The 23,215-nt window shown below is 35.4% G+C and overlaps 1 protein-coding gene and 1 long non-coding RNA gene across 3 annotated transcripts in view; one reads left to right on the forward strand and one right to left on the reverse strand.

The window, feature by feature from the left end:
* The window catches only part of LOC144194524 (uncharacterized), a 75,071-nt gene that overhangs the window by 33,240 nt on the left and 18,616 nt on the right, over positions 1-23,215 (forward strand). The window lies entirely within an intron of this gene.
* ntrk3b (neurotrophic tyrosine kinase, receptor, type 3b) overlaps positions 1-23,215 on the reverse strand; it is a 215,247-nt gene that overhangs the window by 10,403 nt on the left and 181,629 nt on the right. For both annotated transcript variants that reach the window (XM_077713645.1, XM_077713644.1), the window contains 2 exons: positions 20,773-20,945; positions 17,474-17,717 (listed from right to left, as the gene is read on the reverse strand). In XM_077713645.1, coding sequence (XP_077569771.1) covers positions 17,474-17,717; positions 20,773-20,945 — 417 coding nt within the window. The remainder of the gene's footprint in view (positions 1-17,473; positions 17,718-20,772; positions 20,946-23,215) is intronic.

The following is a 23,215-nucleotide window of genomic DNA, read 5'->3' on the forward strand; positions in this document are numbered from 1 at the left end:
AATCATATAAAACCCCCAAAAACTATTCCAAAATCTAATATTTTTACACTGACCTAATGTCACCAACTTCTGGTTCACATAATGTAAAAAGAAGTAATGTAAAAGGAAGTAATGTAAAAAGAAGTAATGTAAAAAGAAGTAATGTAAATAGAAGTAATGTAAATAGAAGTAATGTAAATAGAAGTAATGTAAAAAGAAGTAATGTCAAACGAAGTAATGTAAAAAGAAGTAATGTAAAAATAAGTAATATAACGTTTTTATTCTCATAATTTAATGACTTTTACTCAATATTTCTTAAATCTCCTAATATGGCGTTAACAAAAATGTGCTCAAGCAGACTTTACTTCGACAAATTCCATTTTATGAAACGTAAAAACAGAACTTTTCATAACATTGCAACTTTTATTTTATCACCCAATATTACTTAAATATCCTAAGAGAAGTTTTGTGGTCACAGACTTAACATCAACAAAAGTTGAACCCTGTAAAACAACATTCCATTTCACCTTACAAAAAAGTAAGCCACAAAATACCCTTAACTTTCAACATTTTAACCATTTTGAATCCTGTAGTAGTACAACCTACGATGTAATATTCGCCCTTTTCAATAGTTCAATTTAACTCTCATAACGTCCACTAAAGTTGAAACCTATGAAACAACTTTCCATTTCGACCTTACAAAAAAAGCCACAAAATACACTTCAATTACAACATTTTAACCATTTTAAATCTTGCAATAATACAATCTACGACGTAATATTCCTCCTATTTCAATAGTTCGATTTTACTCTCGTAACACTACAATTTTCCTCTCGTAATACTACAATTTTTGGCATAACTGAGCATCACTCACTACACAGTGGTTTAACAAACACTACTTTACTGAACAACTGCAAGAAACTCCACCCACTACCACACAATTAGGCCTTAGAATCCAAAACACAACCCAAATATGACTAAAACATTCCCTTCAATCATTCCCAAATACATCTTTCTAACTAACTATCCTTCCATTCATCTCTCCATCCATGAACCTGTCTACTTACTTATTCATTCATCTACTTGTCATTCATTGGTTGATCCATTCCCCTATGAAGTTAGTCCCCCTATCCATCATCCATCCACCCACCTATACTCAGCCATAATACAACTATTCGCCCACCCTAATAAATCCACACTGGTGTACTATATCAACTGTTAATTCACCCACGGATCAATTGGCCTTCATTTTAATTAGGTGCAAAACTCAACTTCATTTTGTATGATGAGTCATATTTTCCTACACAAAGCAATCAGAAGAAAACATTGCCGTCTTTACTAATTGCCTCCTTTGCTTTAAAAAGGCAAACACGGTCTTCTGGTGTCAGCTTGACATGGCGTCTGGAGATCTTCGATGCTCTTAGAAAGAAGAAGAAAATTTGACAAGCTGCCAAACAAGCAGCTCCTTCCTTCCATTTTTTTTCCCCCAAGGCGTTGATGTACAACGTCCTCCAAAATCCAGCACTTTGTCAACTTTAACTTGCTGACTTGACGTCTCTCATTTGCCTTTTCGGACTGTCCTTCACGCTTTACTTTAAAGCAGATGTTCATCAAGTCATAGCACATCTGGACAAGTGGTCCACATAAAAAAATATGAATCATTTTTTTTGAAACCTGGTTGTACAGAACAGGGGTGTCAAACTCCCTTTGTTCTGCGGGCCGAATACAGCTTACTGTATTTTCACGACTATAAGGCGCACTTAAAAGTCTTAAATTTTCTCCAAAATAGACAGTGCGTCTTATAATCCAGTGCGCCTTATATATGGAAAAAACAGAAAATCAAAAACAAAAAAAACACCACTGTCGGATATTAAAAAACACAAACGCCTGAACTGAAACAATACTGTTATAATACTCCATCCAGATGCCATCTTAGTTTACAACATCTTCCATCATATAGCTCCTCCCCCACTGCAAGATTGTATACAAAAAAAATCCAAAACATCAACAATGGCTGGCTCTAGAGGTGACTGTAGTGAGTGCTTCATACCTGGAAGTCAATATCAGTTACCGTATTTTCACGACTATAAGGCGCACCTAAAACTCTTAAATTTTCTCCAAAATAGTCAGTGCGCCTTATAATCCAGTGCGCTTTATATGTGGAAAAAACAGAAAACCAAAAACGAAAAACCACCGCTGTCGGATATTAAAAAAAAAAACACAAACGCCTGAACTGAAACAATACTGTTAAATATGCAGGTGCCATCTTAGTTTACAACATCTTCCATCATATAGCTCCTCCCCCACTGCAAGATTTTATACCAAAAAAATCCAAAATATCAACAATGGCTGGCTCTAAACTCATGAGTGCTTCATACCTGGAAGTCAATAGCAATTACCGTATTTTCACCACTATAAGGCGCACTTAAAAGTCTTAAATTTTCTCTAAAATAGACTGTGCGCCTTATAAAGCAGTGCACCTTATAATACAGTGTGCCTTATAATACAGTGCGCCTTATAATACAGTGTGCTTTATATATGGAAAAATGTCATTCATTGAGGGTGCGCCATATAATGCGGTGCGCCTTATAGTCGTGAAAATACGGTATTTTTAATTGTAATATTCAATTTTCTTTGTCTAACCTCGATTAAATAGGATAGATTTAGAATTTTTGGAGTTTCAACTAAAATCAGGCAGTATTTCGACTAAGTATTTTCCACAACTATGTCCTACACACCTCATTGGATTCACGCTAACGTCTCAGCAAGACTACAAACCTCAAAACTCTGCAGGACTATACACACCCATCACCTTGAAAATCAAGGCGTGTATCAAAAAATAATATAATTGGAGTCATTTCTCTCGTTACTATCCGCCTTGTCTAAACTAGCCAAGTTAAGCGTGTGAAAACCCATGAATTCTTCTTATTTGTACCCCACATAAACTGGATTAGTACTCTGTATGTCTTTGGGTAGCAAGGGAGTGATTGGATTAACGGCATAGCGAGCTCAACGGGAGGCTAGATTACCCCGAAACGTTCGGGATTTGTCGATGGGTGCTCAGCAGGCCACCGCAGGGAGTCCGAGAAGACCTTCGACATCTTGAAGGAGGCCCTCTGATAACCATCTTGGAGTATACAGTCTTCCTACTCCCCCCAACGCGCTACTATATCTGCTCTCCCAGCTCCGTAGTTGACTTTTTTTTGGAGAACTCTGATGTCCATTAGGCTTCTTGGGTTGCAGTGCTGCTGAGTGCAGATAAAGGCTGTATTTGCTCAGTCTGCTTGCATACTTGTGGGTAGCAGAAATATCAAAAGCGCTATGTATTAGCGCTGCTATCATGCCAATGTGAATTCAGCAGTTTTTTTTTTGAGCGTCACTGCCTGCGTACACATTTTTGAAAGGCTAATTCAAGGTCAAAATTGTCAGTAGAAGCATGGATTGATGATATAACAAGAAAGTTTTTTTTTTTAGCCTATTAGAAACTAATTTGTAAACGAATGTCACTTATGTCGAGATCACTTAAATTCTACAGGGTGTCTCAAAAAATTTACTCACTTTTAGAATAAAATGTACTCGCTTTTAGAATAAAATGTACTCACTTTTATAATAAAATGTACTCACGTTTAGAATAAAATGTACTCACGTTTAGAATAAAATGTACTCACTTTTAGAATAAAATGTACTCACTTTAAGAGAAAAAGTACTCACTTTTAGAATAAAATGTACTCGCTTTTAGGATAAAATGTACTCGCTTTTAGAATAAAATGTACTCGCTTTTAGAATAAAATGTACATGCTTTTAGGATAAAAAGTACTCGCTTTTAGAATAAAATGTACTCACTTTAAGACAAAAAGTACTCACTTTTAGAATAAAATGTACTCGCTTTTAGAATAAAATGTACTCACTTTAAGAGAAAAAGTACTCACTTTTAGAATAAAATGTACTCCCTTTTAGAATAAAATGTACTCGCTTTTAGAATAAAATGTACTCGCTTTTAGAATAAAATGTACTCACTTTTAGAATAAAATGTACTCGCTTTTAGAATAAAATGTACTCACTTTAAGACAAAAAGTACTCACTTTTAGAATAAAATGTACTCACTTTTAGCATAAAATGTACTCACTTTTAGAATAAAGTGTACTCTCTTTTAGAATAAAATGTACTCGCTTTAAGAATAAAATGTACTCGCTTTAAGAATAAAATGTACTCACTTTTAGAATAAAATGTACTCGCTATTAGAATAAAATGTACTCACTTTTAGCATAAAATGTACTCACTTTTAGAATAAAATGTACTCACTTTAAGAGAAAAAGATCTCACTTTTAGAATAAAATGTACTCGCTTTTAGAATAAAATGTACCCACTTTTAGAATAAAATGTACTCACTTATAGAATAAAATGTACTCACTTTTAGAATATAATGTACTCGCTTTTAGAATAAAATGTACTCACTTTTAGAATAAAATGTACTCACTTTAATAGAAAAAGTACTCACTTTTAGAATAAAATGTACTCACTTTAAGAGAAAAAGTACTCACTTTAAGAATAAAATGTACTGGCTTTTAGAATAAAATGTACTCACTTTAAGACAAAAAGTACTCGCTTTTAGAATAAAATGTACTCGCTTTTAGGATAAAATGTACTCACTTTAAGAGAAAAAGTACTCACTTTAAGAATAAAATGTACTGGCTTTTAGAATAAAATGTACTCACTTTAAGAGAAAAAGTACTCGCTTTTAGGATAAAATGTACTCACTTTTAAAATAAAATGTACTCACTTTTAGAATAAAATGTACTCACTTTAAGAGAAAAAGTACTCGCTTTTAGAAAAAAATCTACTCGCTTTTAGAATAAAATGTACTCGCTTTTAGAATAAAATGTACTGACTTTTAGGATAAAATGTACTCACTTTTAGAATAAAATGTACTCACTTTTAGAAAAAAATGTACCGTATTTTCACGACTATAAGGCAGTTTTTTGCATATATAAGGCGCGCTGGATTATAAGGCGCACCCTCAATGAATGGCACATTTTAATTTTTTTCCATATATAAGGCGCACTGGATTATAAGGCGCCCTGTATATTTTGGAGAAAAATCTAATGATATCTAATGATACAGTGCGCCTTATAATACAGTGCGCCTTATATATGGAAAAAATGTCATTCATTGAGGGTGCGCCTTATAATGCGGTGCGCCTTATAGTCATGAAAATACGGTAATCTAGTCTTGTGATAATCAGTTCACATTATGAATGAATAACTGCGATACTATATTGCTCATACTATACTATAACCATGGTAAATAATTGTACATCTCATCATTTTGACCTAGTGACGCCCTTAGCGTCAATTATTTTGCATCCTTGCGATAGATTTTTCTTTTTTTAATGACATGCCAACCTGCGGATTTATCTCAAATGCATATTTCGATCCGGCAAAGTCAAAATATGTACAATTTAAGTCAAATAAGGACAAATCCAGACCACTGGATGTCATTTTTCAGGTCTAAAATAAATTACTTTTCATTCCAGGTCCCAAAACATTAAATTCCAGGTCAAAAAAGAACATTTCTCTAAATGTAAAAGCGAAAAAAAAGGTAGACTGTGTGTAAATCGTGTTTTCCTTCGTGTACTGCAGCGGTAATAAATATAACCTGCGCGCTCATTAGCACAAAGGCTGCTACTCGATAAATAATGCAGAGGAAGAAGTGCCTGTTTGATCCTTGAAGGGGGAAAAAAACCAGGGGGACCGTTTGTCTTCAAAGCAGAGCAGGTAGAGGAAACGAGAGGAACGCTTCATGAAAGTCCTTGAAACCAGCACAACAGCACAAATCTAGCACTTGTTACTTATAGTCATGTTTCCAAAAGCCCACCCCCTGCTGATTCTGCCTTTAAATATCATTGGTAGCATTATATATACAGTGTTCCCTCGGTTATCACGGTTAATGGGGACCGGGACCACCCGCGATAAGTGAATTTCCGCCAATTATGCCTCTTCAAAAATGCTTAATTAGATTTTTTTAAAAAATTTTTTTAAATATTTGTATTATTATTATTATTATTTTTGTTTAATTTTTTTTTTACCCCCGCCTGTATACAGTACACCATATAGAATACGGGTAGAGAGAGTGAAATTCATGTTATAACAAAAAAAACCTGTAAAATATGTTGTCTCAATGTAATATTTGTATTTATTTTATTTAAAAAAAAACGCGAAGCTCTGAATCCGCGGTGGCTAAACCGCAAACTAGCGAGGGAACACTGTAGTCCTAAAAAAAACGTGTTGTTAATTAGATAGGATAAACCAGTGCTTCTCAAATATTTTCTGTTAGGCCCCCCCCTAGCAAGAAGAAAACTATTCGCCCCCCCCCCACTTCCCACCGTGACTATAAATAAAATCATTTTATAAAATTGTTATAAGGACAACATTTGATCCTTATTAACATTAAAGAAAAGGAAAAAAAAAGATAGAAATATAGTCAAACTTACAAAGAATAACTTGATTAAATCTTGTTTTAAGTCTGCAACAGAAAAGATCTTAAGTGCATCAATGCCTGAAATAAAAAATAAATGAGAGCGCCACTGCCAACTACTGTAGTGGATGCGCAATTACACTTTATACTAGTACGGCCAAATAAAATCCCGTTCCTCAGGGTTACACGCGCCCCCCCAGGTATCGCACCACGCCCCCCCAGAGGGGCGCGCCCCACTATTTGAGAAGCACTGGGATAAACCTTATGATGAGTGGTTAGTACACATCGGCCTGACAGTTCTGAGATTGTGGGTTCAAATCCAGCTATGACTTATTGTCCATCCAACGATTGTCCGACCACCGATTCAGAATGGCCCCTACCTGGTGCCGGTAGTTAGCTAGGATCAGCTCCAGCACCCCCGCGACCCTTGTGAGTTTAAGCAGCAGAGAAAATGAATGAATGAATACGTGTTTCACAATTAATCTTTTAAAAATAGCCAAATTTTAAAGGCTTTATGACTTACTTTCTAAACACATTAATATAATTAAAAGTCCATTCATTTTTCGTACTGCTTATCCTCACAAGGATCGCATTGAATGCTGGAGTTTAGAGCTTTTTGAAATTGAAAAACAAACACCTGTCAAAAATACTGCACTTTCTTGACATCCATATGAATACAAACAAAGGAATATGATTTCTTTTTGTCTAAATACAAAAGACACTTTTTTGTAGAAACAAACAGACAAAAAAACGTTCTCCAAGCTGTATATATATTGTCCCTGACGCATGATTGACTGGCGACTAACCTGAACTGTTGTCTGGCACGCTAACAGACAAACTGGGATAGACTCCAGCTTCTCATGAACCTGAATACTAAAAAAAAAGCCTTGAAAAACTGGTGTTTTTCCCCATTTCTGTCTGTTTACATTCCTTAAAACAGCCTTATACATTTACTGCTTTAAAAAAACAGACAAAAAAAAAACCCAACAAAAACCATCTTGCTAAATGGAAACAAGCCTCAAGCAAACATCCGGAGGTAACAAGCAGGGTGAATTTTTTTGTCCGTTTCCCTTGGGCAACACTGCGCAAAACCCTACGTCCCCTATTGGTCGCATACCTGTCAAACTCTGCCAATAACTGCCCTTATAAATGATTATGATTCCCCGTACAAACCCCCTAAAAAAACGTACAAACACCGTACAATGTAATGTTTACTGGCGGTAACTGGTTTCTCACTAGGTGGCTCCTCCATGCTTGCTTCCACGATATTTACTCTATGTATACAGTGTTCCCTCGTTTATCGCGGTTAATGGGGACCGGGACCCCCTGTAATAAGTGCATTTCCGCGAAGTAGGCGTACCCCTTCAAAAATGCTTAAAGAAACGTATAACACGTGCACAAAAGCACCATCAAGCAAAAACATAGTAGTCCGGATGGAGGATCTTTTGCAGTTTTTTTGCACGTAAGAAACATCGTTATTGGGAGTTGTGAACATTGTTTTTTTGGGCGGTGAAGATGCGCCATGACGTCATTAATGCGATTCCTGAACTCTCACCATGTTATTGACCATTTCTTCGGCCTTTTTTTATGCAATTACTAATTCTTATTGAATATTTTGTTTCCACCTCTTGTAAAATGATGTAATTTATAATTTTAACTTAATATCTTTAAATTTTTTTCCTGAAAAAAATCCACGAAGCTTCTGAACTCTCACCATGTTATTGACCATTTCTTTGGCCTTTTTTGGATGCAATTACTAATTCTTATTGAATATTTTGTTTCCATCTCTTGTAAAATGATGTAATTTATTATTTTAACTTAATATCTTTAAATTTTTTATTAATTTTTTTCCTGAAAAAAATCCACGAAGCTTCTGAACTCTCACCATGTTATTGACCATTTCTTTGGCCTTTTTTGGATGCAATTACTAATTCTTATTGAATATTTTGTTTCCACCTCTTGTAAAATGATATAATTTATTTTAACTTAATATCTTTAAATTTTTTATTAATTTTTTTTCCTAAAAAAAATCCACGAAGCTTCTGAACTCTCACCATGTTATTGACCATTTCTTTGGCCTTTTTTCTGATGCAATTACTAATTCTTATTGAATATTTTGTTTACACCTCTTGTAAAATGATGTAATTTATAATTTTAATTGAATATCTTTAAATTTTTTATTAATTTTTTTCCTGAAAAAAATCCGCGAAGCTCTGAGTCCGCGATAGCTGAAGCGCGAAGTAGCGAGGGAACACTGTATATCGGTTTTCATAAATATTGGCGATTTTTTATTTTATTTTCCCCGTACAAAAGTCGGTCTACGGCGTACATGATTTGAAATGTTAAAAAAACGTATAAAATACGTATAAAACGTACAAGTTGACAGATATGGTGTCGTGATATGTAATTTTAAACTCTAGCCATCATTTTATAGTGATTTCTCTTTAAGACCAATACATGAAATATATTTTTTAGAGAATTAATTGCTTTATGAAAGAGGCAGCTCACTTTGATACCGATTTGGCACGCATGGGATAAACTGTTCAATCATATTTGAAAACACAATTGCAAAATTGCAGCCTTTACAAATAGAAAATTGCTATATTATATATGGAAAGTGCTTTATTTGATATAAAAATACAGACTTTCTAAGACTGAGTACAAATCTATCAAAGGAAAATAGTAGTTTGTCAACTTATATTCATGAATAGACCATTGAAGGATCGGAATTAAGTGGGTTTAAAAAAATGGTTTATGTAGGCTAGTTAGCTTTCAGCTATTGTTAGCAAGCTAAGATATTGCTATCTAAATTATTGAATCGCACCTGTTTTTTTACATTTAATATTAAAAAACACCTAGAAACAAGACCGAAACAATAGATAATATTAATTTTATTTCATTTGTATATTCTAAACCAGATGGCCTAGTGTTTAAGACATTGGCTTCACAGTTCTAGGTTCGATTCCAGGTCTGTTCTCACTCTATGTAGTTCGCATGTTCTCCCCAGGCTTGCATGGGTTTTCTCCAGGTACTCCAAAACTCCTCCCACATCCCAAAAACATGCTACATTAGCTTGAACACGCTAAATTTCCGACCTATCATTGGTTGTCCTTCTATTTCTATCCTGAAATTGGTTCTCCTTCCAATCCATGTTGACCAGGTTTGTGTGGATTTTCTACGGGTACTCCGGTTCCCTCCCACATCTAAAAAAATGCTAAACTAGCTGTTTGAACACTTTAAATTGCCCCTAGCTAAGAATTATTTGTTGTTTTGTCTCATTCTGCCCTGTGATTGGCTGGTCACTGGTTCAAGGGGTCTTAACTCAGCTGGGATAGGCTCCAGCACCCCCTGAAACCCTTGTGAGGATAAGCAGTTCAGAAAATAAATGAATGACTACTATACTAGAAGCGGGGTGTTATTATAAAACTTATCAGATGGAAACTTGACAGATTTCTAATCCAAAACTAACGCTATCACGATTATGCAGTATTTTTTTCATACACACTATTTAGGGACAGAACTGCTGAGCTGTAAAAGATACAAAATATTAGACTTTTATCATACGGAATATTGTTGAGTTGGCGTCACTGTGTAACATACACACCCACACATCCACACACAAGTGAACACAAAGATCTTATCTGACGTTTAGAAGTCTGTGATTGACTCAAAAATAGTACATGCGTGTCAACAACACAATCCTTTCGACTATTCCAAGTCGCGCTTGTTGTTTTTGTGTATTCATGGATACTTTGTGAATACTAAAATAGACCAATGCTATCATTTAAGGTATTCATTCAGTCTTATTGACCTTTTCTGAGCTTGTGTAAATATTTACTGGACATTTTTTAGCCTTGTTTACGTTTTTTAAACGTTTTTGATGAAAGCCAACATTCCATCTTGAACAAATAGTATAAAATTATAGACATAATACATGGAATTTGCAGTATATGTCTATTTCAATAATGAAAATACTGTATTTTCACGACAATGAGGCGCACTTAAAAGTTTTAAATTTTCTCCAAAATAGACAGTGCGCCTTATAATACAGTGCGCCTTATAATACAGTGTGCCTTATAATACAGTGTGCCTTATAATACAGTGCGCCTTATATATGGAAGAAATGTCATTCATTGAGGGTGCGCCTTATAATGCGGTGCGCCTTATAGTCGTGAAAATACGGTAAATAGGATTTAGGATTTGGAATTTGTGTTCTAGGGTAAAGTTTAGGATGAACTTTGGATTATTTTGGTACCAAGATTGTGTAAATGTCAAACTAGCTTGTCGGGTATACAGTGAATACACAATAATTGGCAAAAAAATACTATGAATTCATGTTCCCGCTCTCTTACAAAAAAAAAATTGCGAACTAAAGACGGAAATCCCAAACTTTTAAGAAAGTTGGAAGGTACAATTTCTGTTCCATTTATTTCTGTTCAGCCATATTGCCACCCTGTCTGTATAAATCAGCGAACCCAACAGGAAGTTTACCCTGCAATTTTCAGACTTTGAAGTCCAGGAATGTAGATTTGAACTCCCCGGTAATCCATTTGCACTTTCTGTGGAAAGAGCACTACCAACCTTCAAATGGAGCTGATTGAACTCCAGTGTTATAACAAGCTCAAGTCCAAGTATGAGTTTTTTGTGGGTGCTGCAGTTTCCTCCATTTGCTTCCCAACACCATACTTCTTAACCGCTCCAATTTACATACACCGTATCGACATTTTCTATGTGAACAACTTTTGTCATTGATTCTAATCAAAACATGACCGGTGAACACCTTTCACTTAAAGATTTGCTGACCATGAACGATGCATTTTAATTTGAAATAATACCTTAGCCAAAGTATTTCAATTTGTACTTTTTTTTCTCTTAGACTGTGACAACAAATACTTTGAAAGGTTGATTTTCTTTTAGGGATAATTTTGTTTTGTTTTGTCTTTTTAGGAAGAAATATTCCTCTTAATGACGGAACGTAAAGTCTATAGATAGGGATGAAACAGTTTACCGTATTTTCACGACTATAAGGCGCACCACATATAAGGCGCACTGTATTATAATCCGCACTGTATTATAAGGCGCACTGTATTATAAGGCGCACTGTATTATAAGGCGCACTGTATTATAAGGCGCACTGTATTATAAGGCGCACTGTATTATAAGGCGCACTGTATTATAAGTCTGTATTATTGTCTATTTTGGAGAAAATTTAAGACTTTTAAGTGCGCCTTATAGTCGTGAAAATACGGTAATTGCTATTGACTTCCAGGTATGAAGCACTCACTCACTACACAGTCACCTCTAGAGCCAGCCATTGTTGATGTTTTGGGATTTTTTTGTATAAAATCTTGCAGTGGGGGAGGAGCTATACGATGTAAGATTTTGTAAACTAAGATGGCATCTGCATATTTAACAGTATTGTTTCAGTTCAGGCCTTTGTGTTTTTTAATATCTGACAGTGGTGGTTTTTCGATTTTGGTTTTCTGTTTTGGTCCATATATTAGGCGCACTGGATTATAAGACGCACTGTCTATTTTGGAGAAAATTTAAGACTTTTAAGTGCGCCTTATAGTCGTGAAAATACAGTAATTAACCAATCTCTGGTCCTGAAACTTAAAATATGAACCCTAAATTCAAATACCTATATTAAAAACCTAAAACTATCTTCTTGTCTTCGATCTGAACCTTATCTAAACCCAATGGGATTTAAGCACAAACCTCAAATACCAACAAATGAATCAAAAACTACACTTATACCACATCCATTTCACAGATGGCACAGTTACAAACTATTTCTCGGGTCATGCCAATATTTGCCTTAAAGGTAATTGCTTTCTATACATAACTTGCATGGAGTCAAATTCATTTTTTTGTTAGCTTTTCTTATACAGAAAACCTCGATTTGAGCGAATGTGCTCATTCAACATACATGATAGTCTTTCTCCAATTCCCGAATGCAGTATGCGGGTACGTGTGCCGAATCACCAAACGACTTGATAAATTATTCAAGCGGGTAAAAAATTTCCGCAATAAATCCCCATGTGAATGAGGTAAAAGAAACCGACATAGAGGAGAGGAAAAAAGAGGATTAGTAGCCGTAAGGGCAAATGCAGGTCGCACTTTCCAGTAGGGTGCTCGATTTTTTGCTTATTTTTGCGACACCCCTACACGAGTATAGGTTTTTAAAGAAATCGTATACTATAATTAGCAGGAACCCTTTTTGTTACAGTTGTAGCAATTGGATATATTGTTGTGGTCATTGATATTTAAATGTTTTTCCAATGGTACATGTATTTTCTCACATATAAGCCGTATTTGTCTCTAAAAAAATGATGACCGAATCAAGGGTACGGCTTATATGCGCATAAATTAGACTTAACATGCACAAAACTGCAAGGTGACAAAGACAAAATACCATAACGCAAGATAATGGTCATTTATTTCTAAATAAAGTAAAGGTAAACAGATAAAATGCGAAATGAATGTATTTTGATGTCTTTGAAAATGTTTTGGGGCATAAAATGTGAAAAAAGTTTTCTTAAGATTTTCCCTTCAAAGTAAGACATTTGTACTCCCTATTAAAACCATATGAAGGTAAAAATTGTGAATCAGGGCGGCTTATATGAGAGAAATTGTAAAATTCAACGATTTTGAGACCATTTTAAGGGTACGGTTTATACGCGGAGGCGGCTAATATGCGAGAAAATACTAGACTTAAAAATACTTTGCTAGAGATAATTTCTATTAAAAACTGACTCATTAGGACTTTTAGGCTATTTTTTGGGTGGAGTGGATAAACATTTCCATAAATTAGTTTTCGGAACTTACGATTTTTGGGAGAATATGCGCAATCGATTTAGTGAAGCTATTCCTATTCCTATTCCTGCATCCTTACCCTCTTCCTATTGCAACAAAGAAATTTCCCGATTACGGGATGAATAAAGTTATCCAATCCAATCCAATATTTAGTTCCTATATCTATATATGTACAATATATAGATATGTATTATATATATGGACAAAAGGATTTTTGCAGGATTTGGCACATTTTCATATGTTCAAATATATACCTTTTCACTGTAACATTGTTAGCTTAGCATTAGCCGCTGTGCTGTATATTCCTTTCGTTATTTTTTGGTGGAGTGCATAAACATTTCCTTAAATTAGTTTTCAGAACTTACGATTAAACGAGTATAAGCTGTACATATACTTCCTATATCCTGTAGAAAATGTTTTTTTGCAGGATTCAGCTTATTTTCATATGTTCAAATATATAATTTTTCACTGTAACACTGTTAGCTTAGCATTAGCCACTGTGTGTTCCTTAATCACACTTATTTCCTTTATCGTGGACAAAAAATGATTTTTGCAGGATTTGGCTCATTTTCATATGTTCAAATATATAATTTTTCACTGTAACACTGTTAGCATTAGCCACTATGCTTGAGGGAAAAAATACTCCTTTAGTTATTAGGATTGAATTAAACTAGGTCAAACCAGTAATAAAGCTTCCCTTGGGTCATCATAATGAGCACAAACAAGCCCAGGAGGCTACTGGAGGAATGCTTACTGCGTTTGGGACGACATGTTCGGAATTGCAATGACACTACATTCTCGTACACGGCACGTCTCTGCAGACCAGGAGAGACTGGACGGGGAAATATTTGCACAGTCCACACCGAAAATGGCAAACAGAGGCCTTGGTTACCAGACTGTGTTTTCAAAAAAAAATGGCCGAGCTATAATAGGCATTTTGAACACTTGATTCAGGTTTTCTTGAGGTTTCAAGACAGGAGAAGAGAAAGAGTTACCGAGTTATAATGACAAAATGTAAATTTAAACTAAAATGTGGCACTAAAAACACAGATGTTGGTAGAAATAACAATAAAAGCATTCAATTTGATAAAAATTTTCACCTTTTGGTTGAAGTACTGTGTTAAAAAACAACAACACTTCCCAGAAAGTTTTTTGTATAAAGTCTTGCAGTGAGGGAGGAGTTATATGATGGAAGATTTTGTACACTAAGATGGCATCTGCATATTTAACAGTATTGTTTCAGTTCAGGCGTTTCAGGTGTTTTTTAATATCCAACAGTGGTGGTTTTTCGTTTTTGGTTTTCTTTTTTTTCCATATACAAGGCGCACTGGATTATAAGGCGCACTGTCTATTTTGGAGAAAATTTAAGACTTTTAAGTGCGCCTTATAGTGGTGAAAATACGGTAATTGCTATTGACTTCCAGGTATGAAGCCCTCACTACTTTACAGTCACCTCTAGAGCCAGCCATTGTTGATGTTTTGGATTTTTTTGTTTAAAATCTTGCAGTGGGGGAGGAGCTATATGATGGAAGATTTTTTTTAACTAAGATGGCATCTGCATATTTAACAGTTTAGGCGTTTGTGGTGTTTTAATATCCGACAGTGGTGGTTTTTCGTTTTTGGTTTTCTGTTTTTTCGATATCTAAGGCGCACTGTATTATAAGGCGCACTGTATTATAAGGCGCACTGTCTATTTTGGAGAAAATTTAAGACTTTTAAGTGCGCCTTCTAGTCGTGAAAAGACAGTAATTGACCAATCTTTGGACCTTAAACCTAAAATATGAACCCTAAATTCAAATACTTATATTAAAAACCTAAAACTATCTTCTTGTCTTCGATCTGAACCTTATCTAAACCCAAAGGGATTTAAACACAAACCTCAAATACTAACAAATGAATCAAAAACTACACTTACCACATCCATTTCATATAAGGCACAGTTACAAACTATTTCTCGGGACGACTAAAATGTGGTAAAAAAAATGCTAAAAACACAGATGTTGGTAGAAAAAACAATAAAATCCTTCAATTCGATAAAAATTCTCACCTTTTGGTTGAAATACAATGTTAAAAAACAACAACACTTCCCAGAAAGTTCTCCTTTAATTTTTTTTGGCAGAAAGAAGCCACTTGTTTTTGAAAGTTTTCAGATTTATACTGAAATCCTTCCCCTCACAAACAAATACTCTGCTTCTATTTGCTCCCAAAATACCGATGAGAATCTGCAAAAAAAAAAATCCACTGAATGCGGCACTCAAGGTCTTTTGACTCACCCTGCAGAAACTAAATAAATAAAAAACAACATCAATGCACCAAAAGGATCACAAGAAAGTATTGTTTATCATCATAACTTACAGAAAATAGCCCTGAACTATAAGCCACATGCTTTTTTATCACTTAACAAAAACTATACGGCCTTTCCCATATTTTACAAAAACTAAATCCACGTACATGACACAACCTAAACCACCATGTTAAAAAATCTCCACCAAAAACCTTAATATGGCTCCCATGGCCTTGACATGACATACATAAACTTAAACCTTTAATATGCTACCCATCATTCCATTCATTTTAATATACCACACATAAAGTTAATATACTATACCACATGTAACTTCACACAAAACCTAAAACCGGGTTTCCATAAAAAAAACACATAATATGCCACATGTACTATATAGTTTATATACATCTGTATCAATTATTTTATCTTACTTGGTACTGACACTTTAATAGTCCAGCAGCAGTTGTCTTAGATTTTTACTCCTCATATAAAGCTAGCATAAGAAAACTGTCCTGACGAAATTATACTATTGTATTTTCACGGCTGTAAGGCGCACCGTATTATAAGGCGCACCCTCAATGAATGACATTTTTTCCATATATAAGGCGCACTGTATTATAAGGCGCACTGTCTATTTTGGAGAAAATGTAAGACATTTAAGTGCGCCTTATAATCGTGAAAAGGTAATTGCTATTGACTTCCAGGTATGAAGCACTCACTACTTTACAGTCACCTCTAGAGCCAGCCATTGTTGATGTTTTGGATTTTTTGGTATAAAATCTTGCTGTGGGGGAGGAGCTATATGATGGGACATTTTGTAAACTAAGATGGCATCTGCATATTTAACAGTATTGTTTCAGTTCAGGCGTTTGTGTTTTTTAATATCCGACAGTGGTGGTTTTTGGTTATCTGTTTTTTCCATATATAAGGTGCACTGGATTATAAGGCGCACTGTCTATTTTGGTGAAAATTTAAGACTTTTAAGTGCGCCTTATAGTCGTGAAAATAAGGTAATTGCTATTGACTTCCAGGTATGAAGCACTCACTACTTTACAGTCACCTCTAGAGCCAGCCATTGTTGATGTTTTGGATTATTTTGTATAAAATCTTACAGTGGGGGGAGGAGCTATATGTTGGAAGCTGTTGTAAACTAAGATGGCATCTGCATATTTAACAGTATTGTTTCAGTTCAGGCGTTTGTGTTTTTTTAATATCCGACAGTGGTGGTTTTTCCTTTTTGGTTTTCTGTTTTTTCCATATATAAGGCGAACTGGATTATAAGGCGCACTGTATTATAAGGCGCCCTGTCTATTTTGGAGAAAAATATAAGACTTAAGTACGCCTTATAGTCATGAAAATACAGTACTTTTTTTTTTTTAGGATTTTTTGTTTTTATTCTGCGTGGAGGCCACTATTGGTTGAAGTACTATTGTTTATTCAATATTTTTTTTGCATTTATCAGTGTGAGTACAGATTTTGTTGTTTTCCAGCCTTATTCCATTTCAAACTTGACTGTAGAAGCTAAATACCATATTTTCCATATATAAGGCGCACCACATTATAAGGCCCCCCCCCTAAATGAATGGCACATTTTATTTTTTCCATATATATGGCGCACTGGATTATAAGGCGCCCTGTCTATTTTAGAGAAAATTTAAGACTTTTAAGTGCGCCTTATAGTCATGAAAATACGGTACTATATAGTTTATATACATCTGTATCAATTATTTTATCTTACTCAGTACTGACATTTTAATAGTCCAGCAGCAGTTGTCTTAGATTTTTACTCCGCATATAAAGCCACCATAAAAAAACTATCCTGACAAAAATTATATTATTTCACAACGGCAGAAATTCAAGGGAAGGGTGAAACGTCCAGGAGTTGCGATAAAAAATGGAAGAATCCGGCTGACTTACCCTGTAGTAGTCGCTGCTGTAGATGTCCCTTGACATGCCGAAGTCGCCGATCTTGACCAAGAGGCCATTGCCTACCAGGCAATTGCGGGTGGCCAGGTCCCTGTGGACGAAGTGCTGCGAGGCCAGGTAGACCATCCCCGATGCAATCTGAGAGGCGATGTGTAGCATCTGGGAGAGGCCCAGTTCACCGTTGGACTGTAACGGTTGACCGTCTACGAGGATCATGGCGTCTGGGCCGTGGGCTCTAGATTGATGACAAGATTATTCTGGTTAAGAAAGGCAATTATGGCATAGTTTTTTGGATATCTGTTGATTACAATGTTAGACAGAGAGTATAAAGGTTCTATAAAGTCGTTTTTAAGGTTTTTAGCTAGTTAGCAACTTCATTTATTTTCCAAAATGCTTACTCTCATAGTAATGTTCCGCAATTGCGGACTACTCTCGTCTTCTCTGCGCAGCAGCAATCATATGGCGCGTAGTAAATGAAATCCAAACTTTTTATTTATTATTACCGTATTTTCACGACTATAAGGTGCACCGCATTATAAGGCGCACCCTCAATGAATGACATTTTTTCCATATATAAGGCGCACTGTATTATAAGGTGCACTGTATTATAAGGCGCACTGCATTATAAGGTGCACTGTATTATAAGGCGCACTGTCTATCTTGGAGAAAATGTAAGACTTTTAAGTGCGCCTTATAGTCATGAAAATACGGTAATTGCTATTGACTACCAGGGCCCAATGTCATCCACGTTGTAGTACATTTTAGACTTTTACGTGTGCCCTATGTGTGTGTGAAAATATTTGCTATGTTGCATTTGTACAGTTTACAATCACTTAATAAGGGAAATTCAAAATAAAATAACCGATAAGGAAATGCATTTACTTCTTGGGGGATTTTGTAACTTGGATTTTTTATTGTATCTCGAGTCACTCATTTGCATATGAAAAATTCGTAACCTGAAACTTTCATCCCTAAAGGCATTCATAAGTAGAGGTATGACTCCATACATGTTTTAATCCATGCTTTTGTCATTGTGAGGGTTCGTCAGGTGGAATTTAAATCACGCATAAACACCACCTTAATCCTTATGAATAAATATTTGATTTTTTTTTTTTACTGCCTTTGATTTCGTCAGAGCGGTTTTGGAATTTCACCATCTTTACCACAGATGCATTCACTGTTGTTATCAGTCATTTGGAGATTCCAGAGAGTTTCTAATCATGACCTTCACCCCCTTAGGAGTTGTTTGGCAGTTCTACGACTGTCAAGAGCAGATTAAAAACTCATTTACATTTTTTTTTCAACATTTATGGGTGACGATGGTAACTCCCACCTCCCCAAACCAGTTTTTTTATGAAGTCCCCGCTGTCCTCGTCACCTTTTCCACACTGTGATTACAAGATGAAGGCAGGACACGGGGACACACAAAAACACAAACACACACCCGGGCTGTCATTCCTTTTCCGACTGTCACATTTAGGCCAATTAAATGTTTTGTAGTTTGAGAGCGAGGCTAATAATGTATCTCAAATGCGAGAAGACGAGCTGAGGCTTTGCCGTCTTGTCGTGTGTGTCACGCACCAGTGATTTTTATATCGTTAAATTCAATAAAAAACATATTTTTAGACAACCGTCTTTTCCTATCAAAAGCGCTTTGCCTTGTTTGAAATGTAGTCGCCAAGTGACAATTTCAATAACGCTATTAAAAAAATAGACATGGATCCATCTACCGTATTTTCACGACTATAAGGCGCACCGCATTATAAGGCGCACCCTCAATGAATGACATTTTTCCATATATGAGGCGCACTGTATTATAAGGCGCACTGTATTATAAGGTGCACTGTCTATTTTGGAGAAAATTTAAGACTTTTAAGTGCGCCTTATAGTCGTGAAGATACGGTAATTGCTATTGACTTCCAGGTATGAAGCACTCACTACACAGTCACCTTTAGAGCCAGCCATTTTGGATTTTTTTGTATAAAATCTTGCAGTGGGGGAGGAGTTATATGATGGAAGATTTTGTAAACTAAGATGGCATCTGCATATTTCACAGTATTGTTTCAGTTCAGGCCTTTGTGTTTTTTAATATCCTACAGTGGTGGTTTTTCATTTTTGGTTTTCTGTTTTTTCCATATATAAGGCGCACTGGATTATAAGGCGCACTGTCTATTTTGGAGAAAATTTAAGACTTTTCAGTGCGCCTTATAGTCGTGAAAATACGGTAGTTATGGATAAATCTGCATTACTCTTTTTGCCTGCAGGGGGCATGATTCGAATAATTTAGCCCCCTTTTGTTCCCAATTGATGACTATTATTAAGGTAGGGTTCCACTAAAGTACGTATAGCTAGTTTTATACAACCAGCATAACACCATGGATAAATCCACATTACTCTTGTTGCCTGCAGGGGGCATGATTTGAATAATTTAGCCCCCTTTTGTTCCCAATTGATGACTATTATTTCCAATAAAGTACGTATAGCTAATTGTATACAACCAGCATAACACCATAGATAAATCCGCATTACTCTTTTTGCCTGTAGGGGGCATGATTTGAATAATTTAGCTCGTTTTTGTTCCCAATTAATGACTATTATTTCCACGTACGTATGGCTAGTTGTATACAACCAGCATAATACAGCAATGGGTAAAAATTGACTTTTGCATGGATTATTATAAAAAAAATAGTTGTATTTGACAAGATAATGACACAGTATTGTTTTAAACACTTAAAAGTCGGCAAATTGAGGTTCAGTGACATTCTTAAACTCTTCAGTTCCAATCGATTTGAATTCCAACTGCTTTATCTGAGATGATAAACTGACAATCCGGCTAATATTCATATCTAACAATCTTCCAGATGAAATCATTGCTTTGTTTTTTTTTTTTACAATCTTCACTTATGCTCAAGAGCAAAGCCAGTGTGTATTCCGAAATCCGATCAATAGTTGACAAAGACGACGTGTCATAAAGTAGAACGAGACTGTGTACACATTCTCTGCTGGCGGGAAATCCTCAGACGTGAATAATGATGACATAGTTTCAGGCTAGATAGATGTGGATGATTGCCTTTGCAGTGGACAAACTGAATGAACACACATGAAGCAAGATGAAATCAATCCTAACTTAAGAATCGCAAAGAATCTTAATGAGACTTGTCTTCACAGCTTAAGCCCCCTACATATCATGTCACATAAAAGACCCTTGGTTGCTATGGGACTTTATTATTAGGACTTTTAGATTCATTTTGTTGACTTTCAATCGAATATCGCAGTAGCAGGGAACTTACCTAAGGAACTTATTGAGGTCTCCATGCTTCATGTACTCAAAGACCATAATAAGCGGGTCCCCATCAACACATACTCCGTAAAATTTGACGATATGGTCATGTTGGAGGTTGGTTAGAAGCTCAGCTTCACGTTGGAAGTCCTTGCGAGCTGATAGGTTGGGATCTTTCAGTGTCTGTGGAGGATTTAAAGGAAAAATAAATGTTGAAATCAGAATGTTAGGATAAGGACATGTAGCGTATTTTCACGACTATAAGGTGCACCGCATTATAAGGCGCACCCTCAATTAATTATATTTTTTCCATATATAAGGCGCACTGTATTATAAGGCGCACTATATTATAAGGCGCACTGTCTATTTTGGAGAATATGTAAGACTTTTAAGTGCGCCTTATAGTCGTGAAAATACGGTAATTGCTATTGACTTCTAGGTATGAAGCACTAAATACACAGTCACCTCTAGAGCCAGCCATTGTTGATGTTTTGGATTTTTTTGTATAAAATCTTGCAGTGGGGGAGGAGCTATATGATGGAAGATGTTATAAACCAAGATGGCATCTGCATATTTAACAGTATTGAGTATTCCGTTCAGTCGTTTGTGTTTTTTTGATATTCGACAGTGGTGGTTTTTCGTTTTTGGTTTTCAGTTTTTCCATATATAAGGCGCACTGTATTATAAGGCGCACTGTATTATAAGGCGCACTGTCTATTTTAGAGAAAATGTAAGACTTAAGTGCGCCTTATAGTCGTGAAAATTTGGTAATTGCTATTGACTTCCAGGTATGAAGCACTCACTCACTACAGTCACCTCTAGAGCCAGCCATTGTTGATGTTTTGGGATTTTATTTGTATAAAATCTTGCAGTGGGGGAGGAGCTATATGATGGAAGATTTCATAAACTAAGTTGGCATCTGCATATTTAACAGTATTGTTTCAGTTCAGGCGTTTGTGTTTTTTTTATATCCGACAGTGTTGGTTTTCTGTTTTTTTTCCATATATAAGGCACACTGGATTATAAGGCGCCCTGTCTATTTTGGAGAAAATGTAAGACTTTTAAGTGCGCCTTATAGTCGTGAAAATACGGTAGCCAATCCTGAGAGAATACATTTCCTTGGTTTTCTACCAGAGAGTTTTTATATATATACAGATAAGAAAAGATAAGAGGCTGTCACTTTTTGAAACTAATTACCAGCTTGCTATCGTAAGTTTGGCAGCAAGAAAGAACTGAGGTGGAAAAACAAGACAAAAAAAAACAGGACAGGTTTGGTTTGCTTTGAATCATTTCATAATTTGAAAGTTTGAGTGTGATATAAAGTTAAGAATTGAACTTTTGAAGCTTTGTTTTGATTTTTTATGGCACTGGAAGGCATTTGTTTGTCTTAAATTTAATTTATTTAAACTAATAATCAGCCAAATTTGCCAATCAGACTCTAAGCTAACTCCCAATGAGCTAACTTGCAATGTTAAGCTATAATTTTAGGTATGCTACATGCTCAAAAGTGGGAATTTGTTCATTTTTATGCATATTTTTCATTGTTAAAAAGTAACATTTGTCATAGTACTATTGAGTACTGTTTTTTCTCGCATATTAGCCGCATCTGCGTATAAGCCGCACCTTTAAAATGGTTAAATTTGACAATTTCCCTCATATAAGCCGTCCCCTGATTCACAATTTTTAGTTGAATTTCATTCACAGACGCCAAAACAGATTTTTTTTTAGCATTTTATCGGTTTATCTTTCTCTATTTTGAAATAAATGACCATTTTGCCTTTGTCACTTTGCCGTTTTGTGCATGTAAAGTCAAATTTATGCGCATATAAGCCTCACCCTTGATTCAGTCATCATTTTTTTAGGTAAAAATATGGCGTTTATGCAAGAAAATACAATTCATACATATACATTTATCATAGAAAGTACATTCAACAATTCCTCAAACTGTGATTTAATTAATGTCATTTATTTTCACTGTTATAGTCCATGGTACTCAATTTCAACAAAAAAATGAAAAGCCTTTGAATTATTTATACCATATATATATTTGCTCATGTTGAGGATGCTATGAATTTTATTTAGATGACGGATTTTTTTATTATTCTTTTTTTACCCTTCTGTATTTATCCTCTACAAGGTGGAGGTTATCATTAATAACTTACAAGATATGTTTTTCTGCTTGTTTGAACAAGCCTACTCGGCAACAGAGAGGAAAAAGGGGGAGGGAATAAATATAAAAATCAATAAATCACCCGGCATAAACATCCCCTTGATTGTTGTTTAGCTTCGGTCAAAAAAAAAAAAAAAAAAAAATTGCTTTTCCACAAGTAAAGCCGTGAGTAAAAAATGAATGGCGTTCTCATTACGTTGTGCTAGCATCAGCTGGGCGTAACTCTGAACACACCAACCCCGCCTCCAAATCTCAGAGGCGCCTTGCTTTTTGAGAGATTCAG

This window comes from Stigmatopora nigra, chromosome 3 (genome assembly GCF_051989575.1).
Source record: "Stigmatopora nigra isolate UIUO_SnigA chromosome 3, RoL_Snig_1.1, whole genome shotgun sequence".
Taxonomy (NCBI): Eukaryota; Metazoa; Chordata; class Actinopteri; order Syngnathiformes; family Syngnathidae; genus Stigmatopora; species Stigmatopora nigra.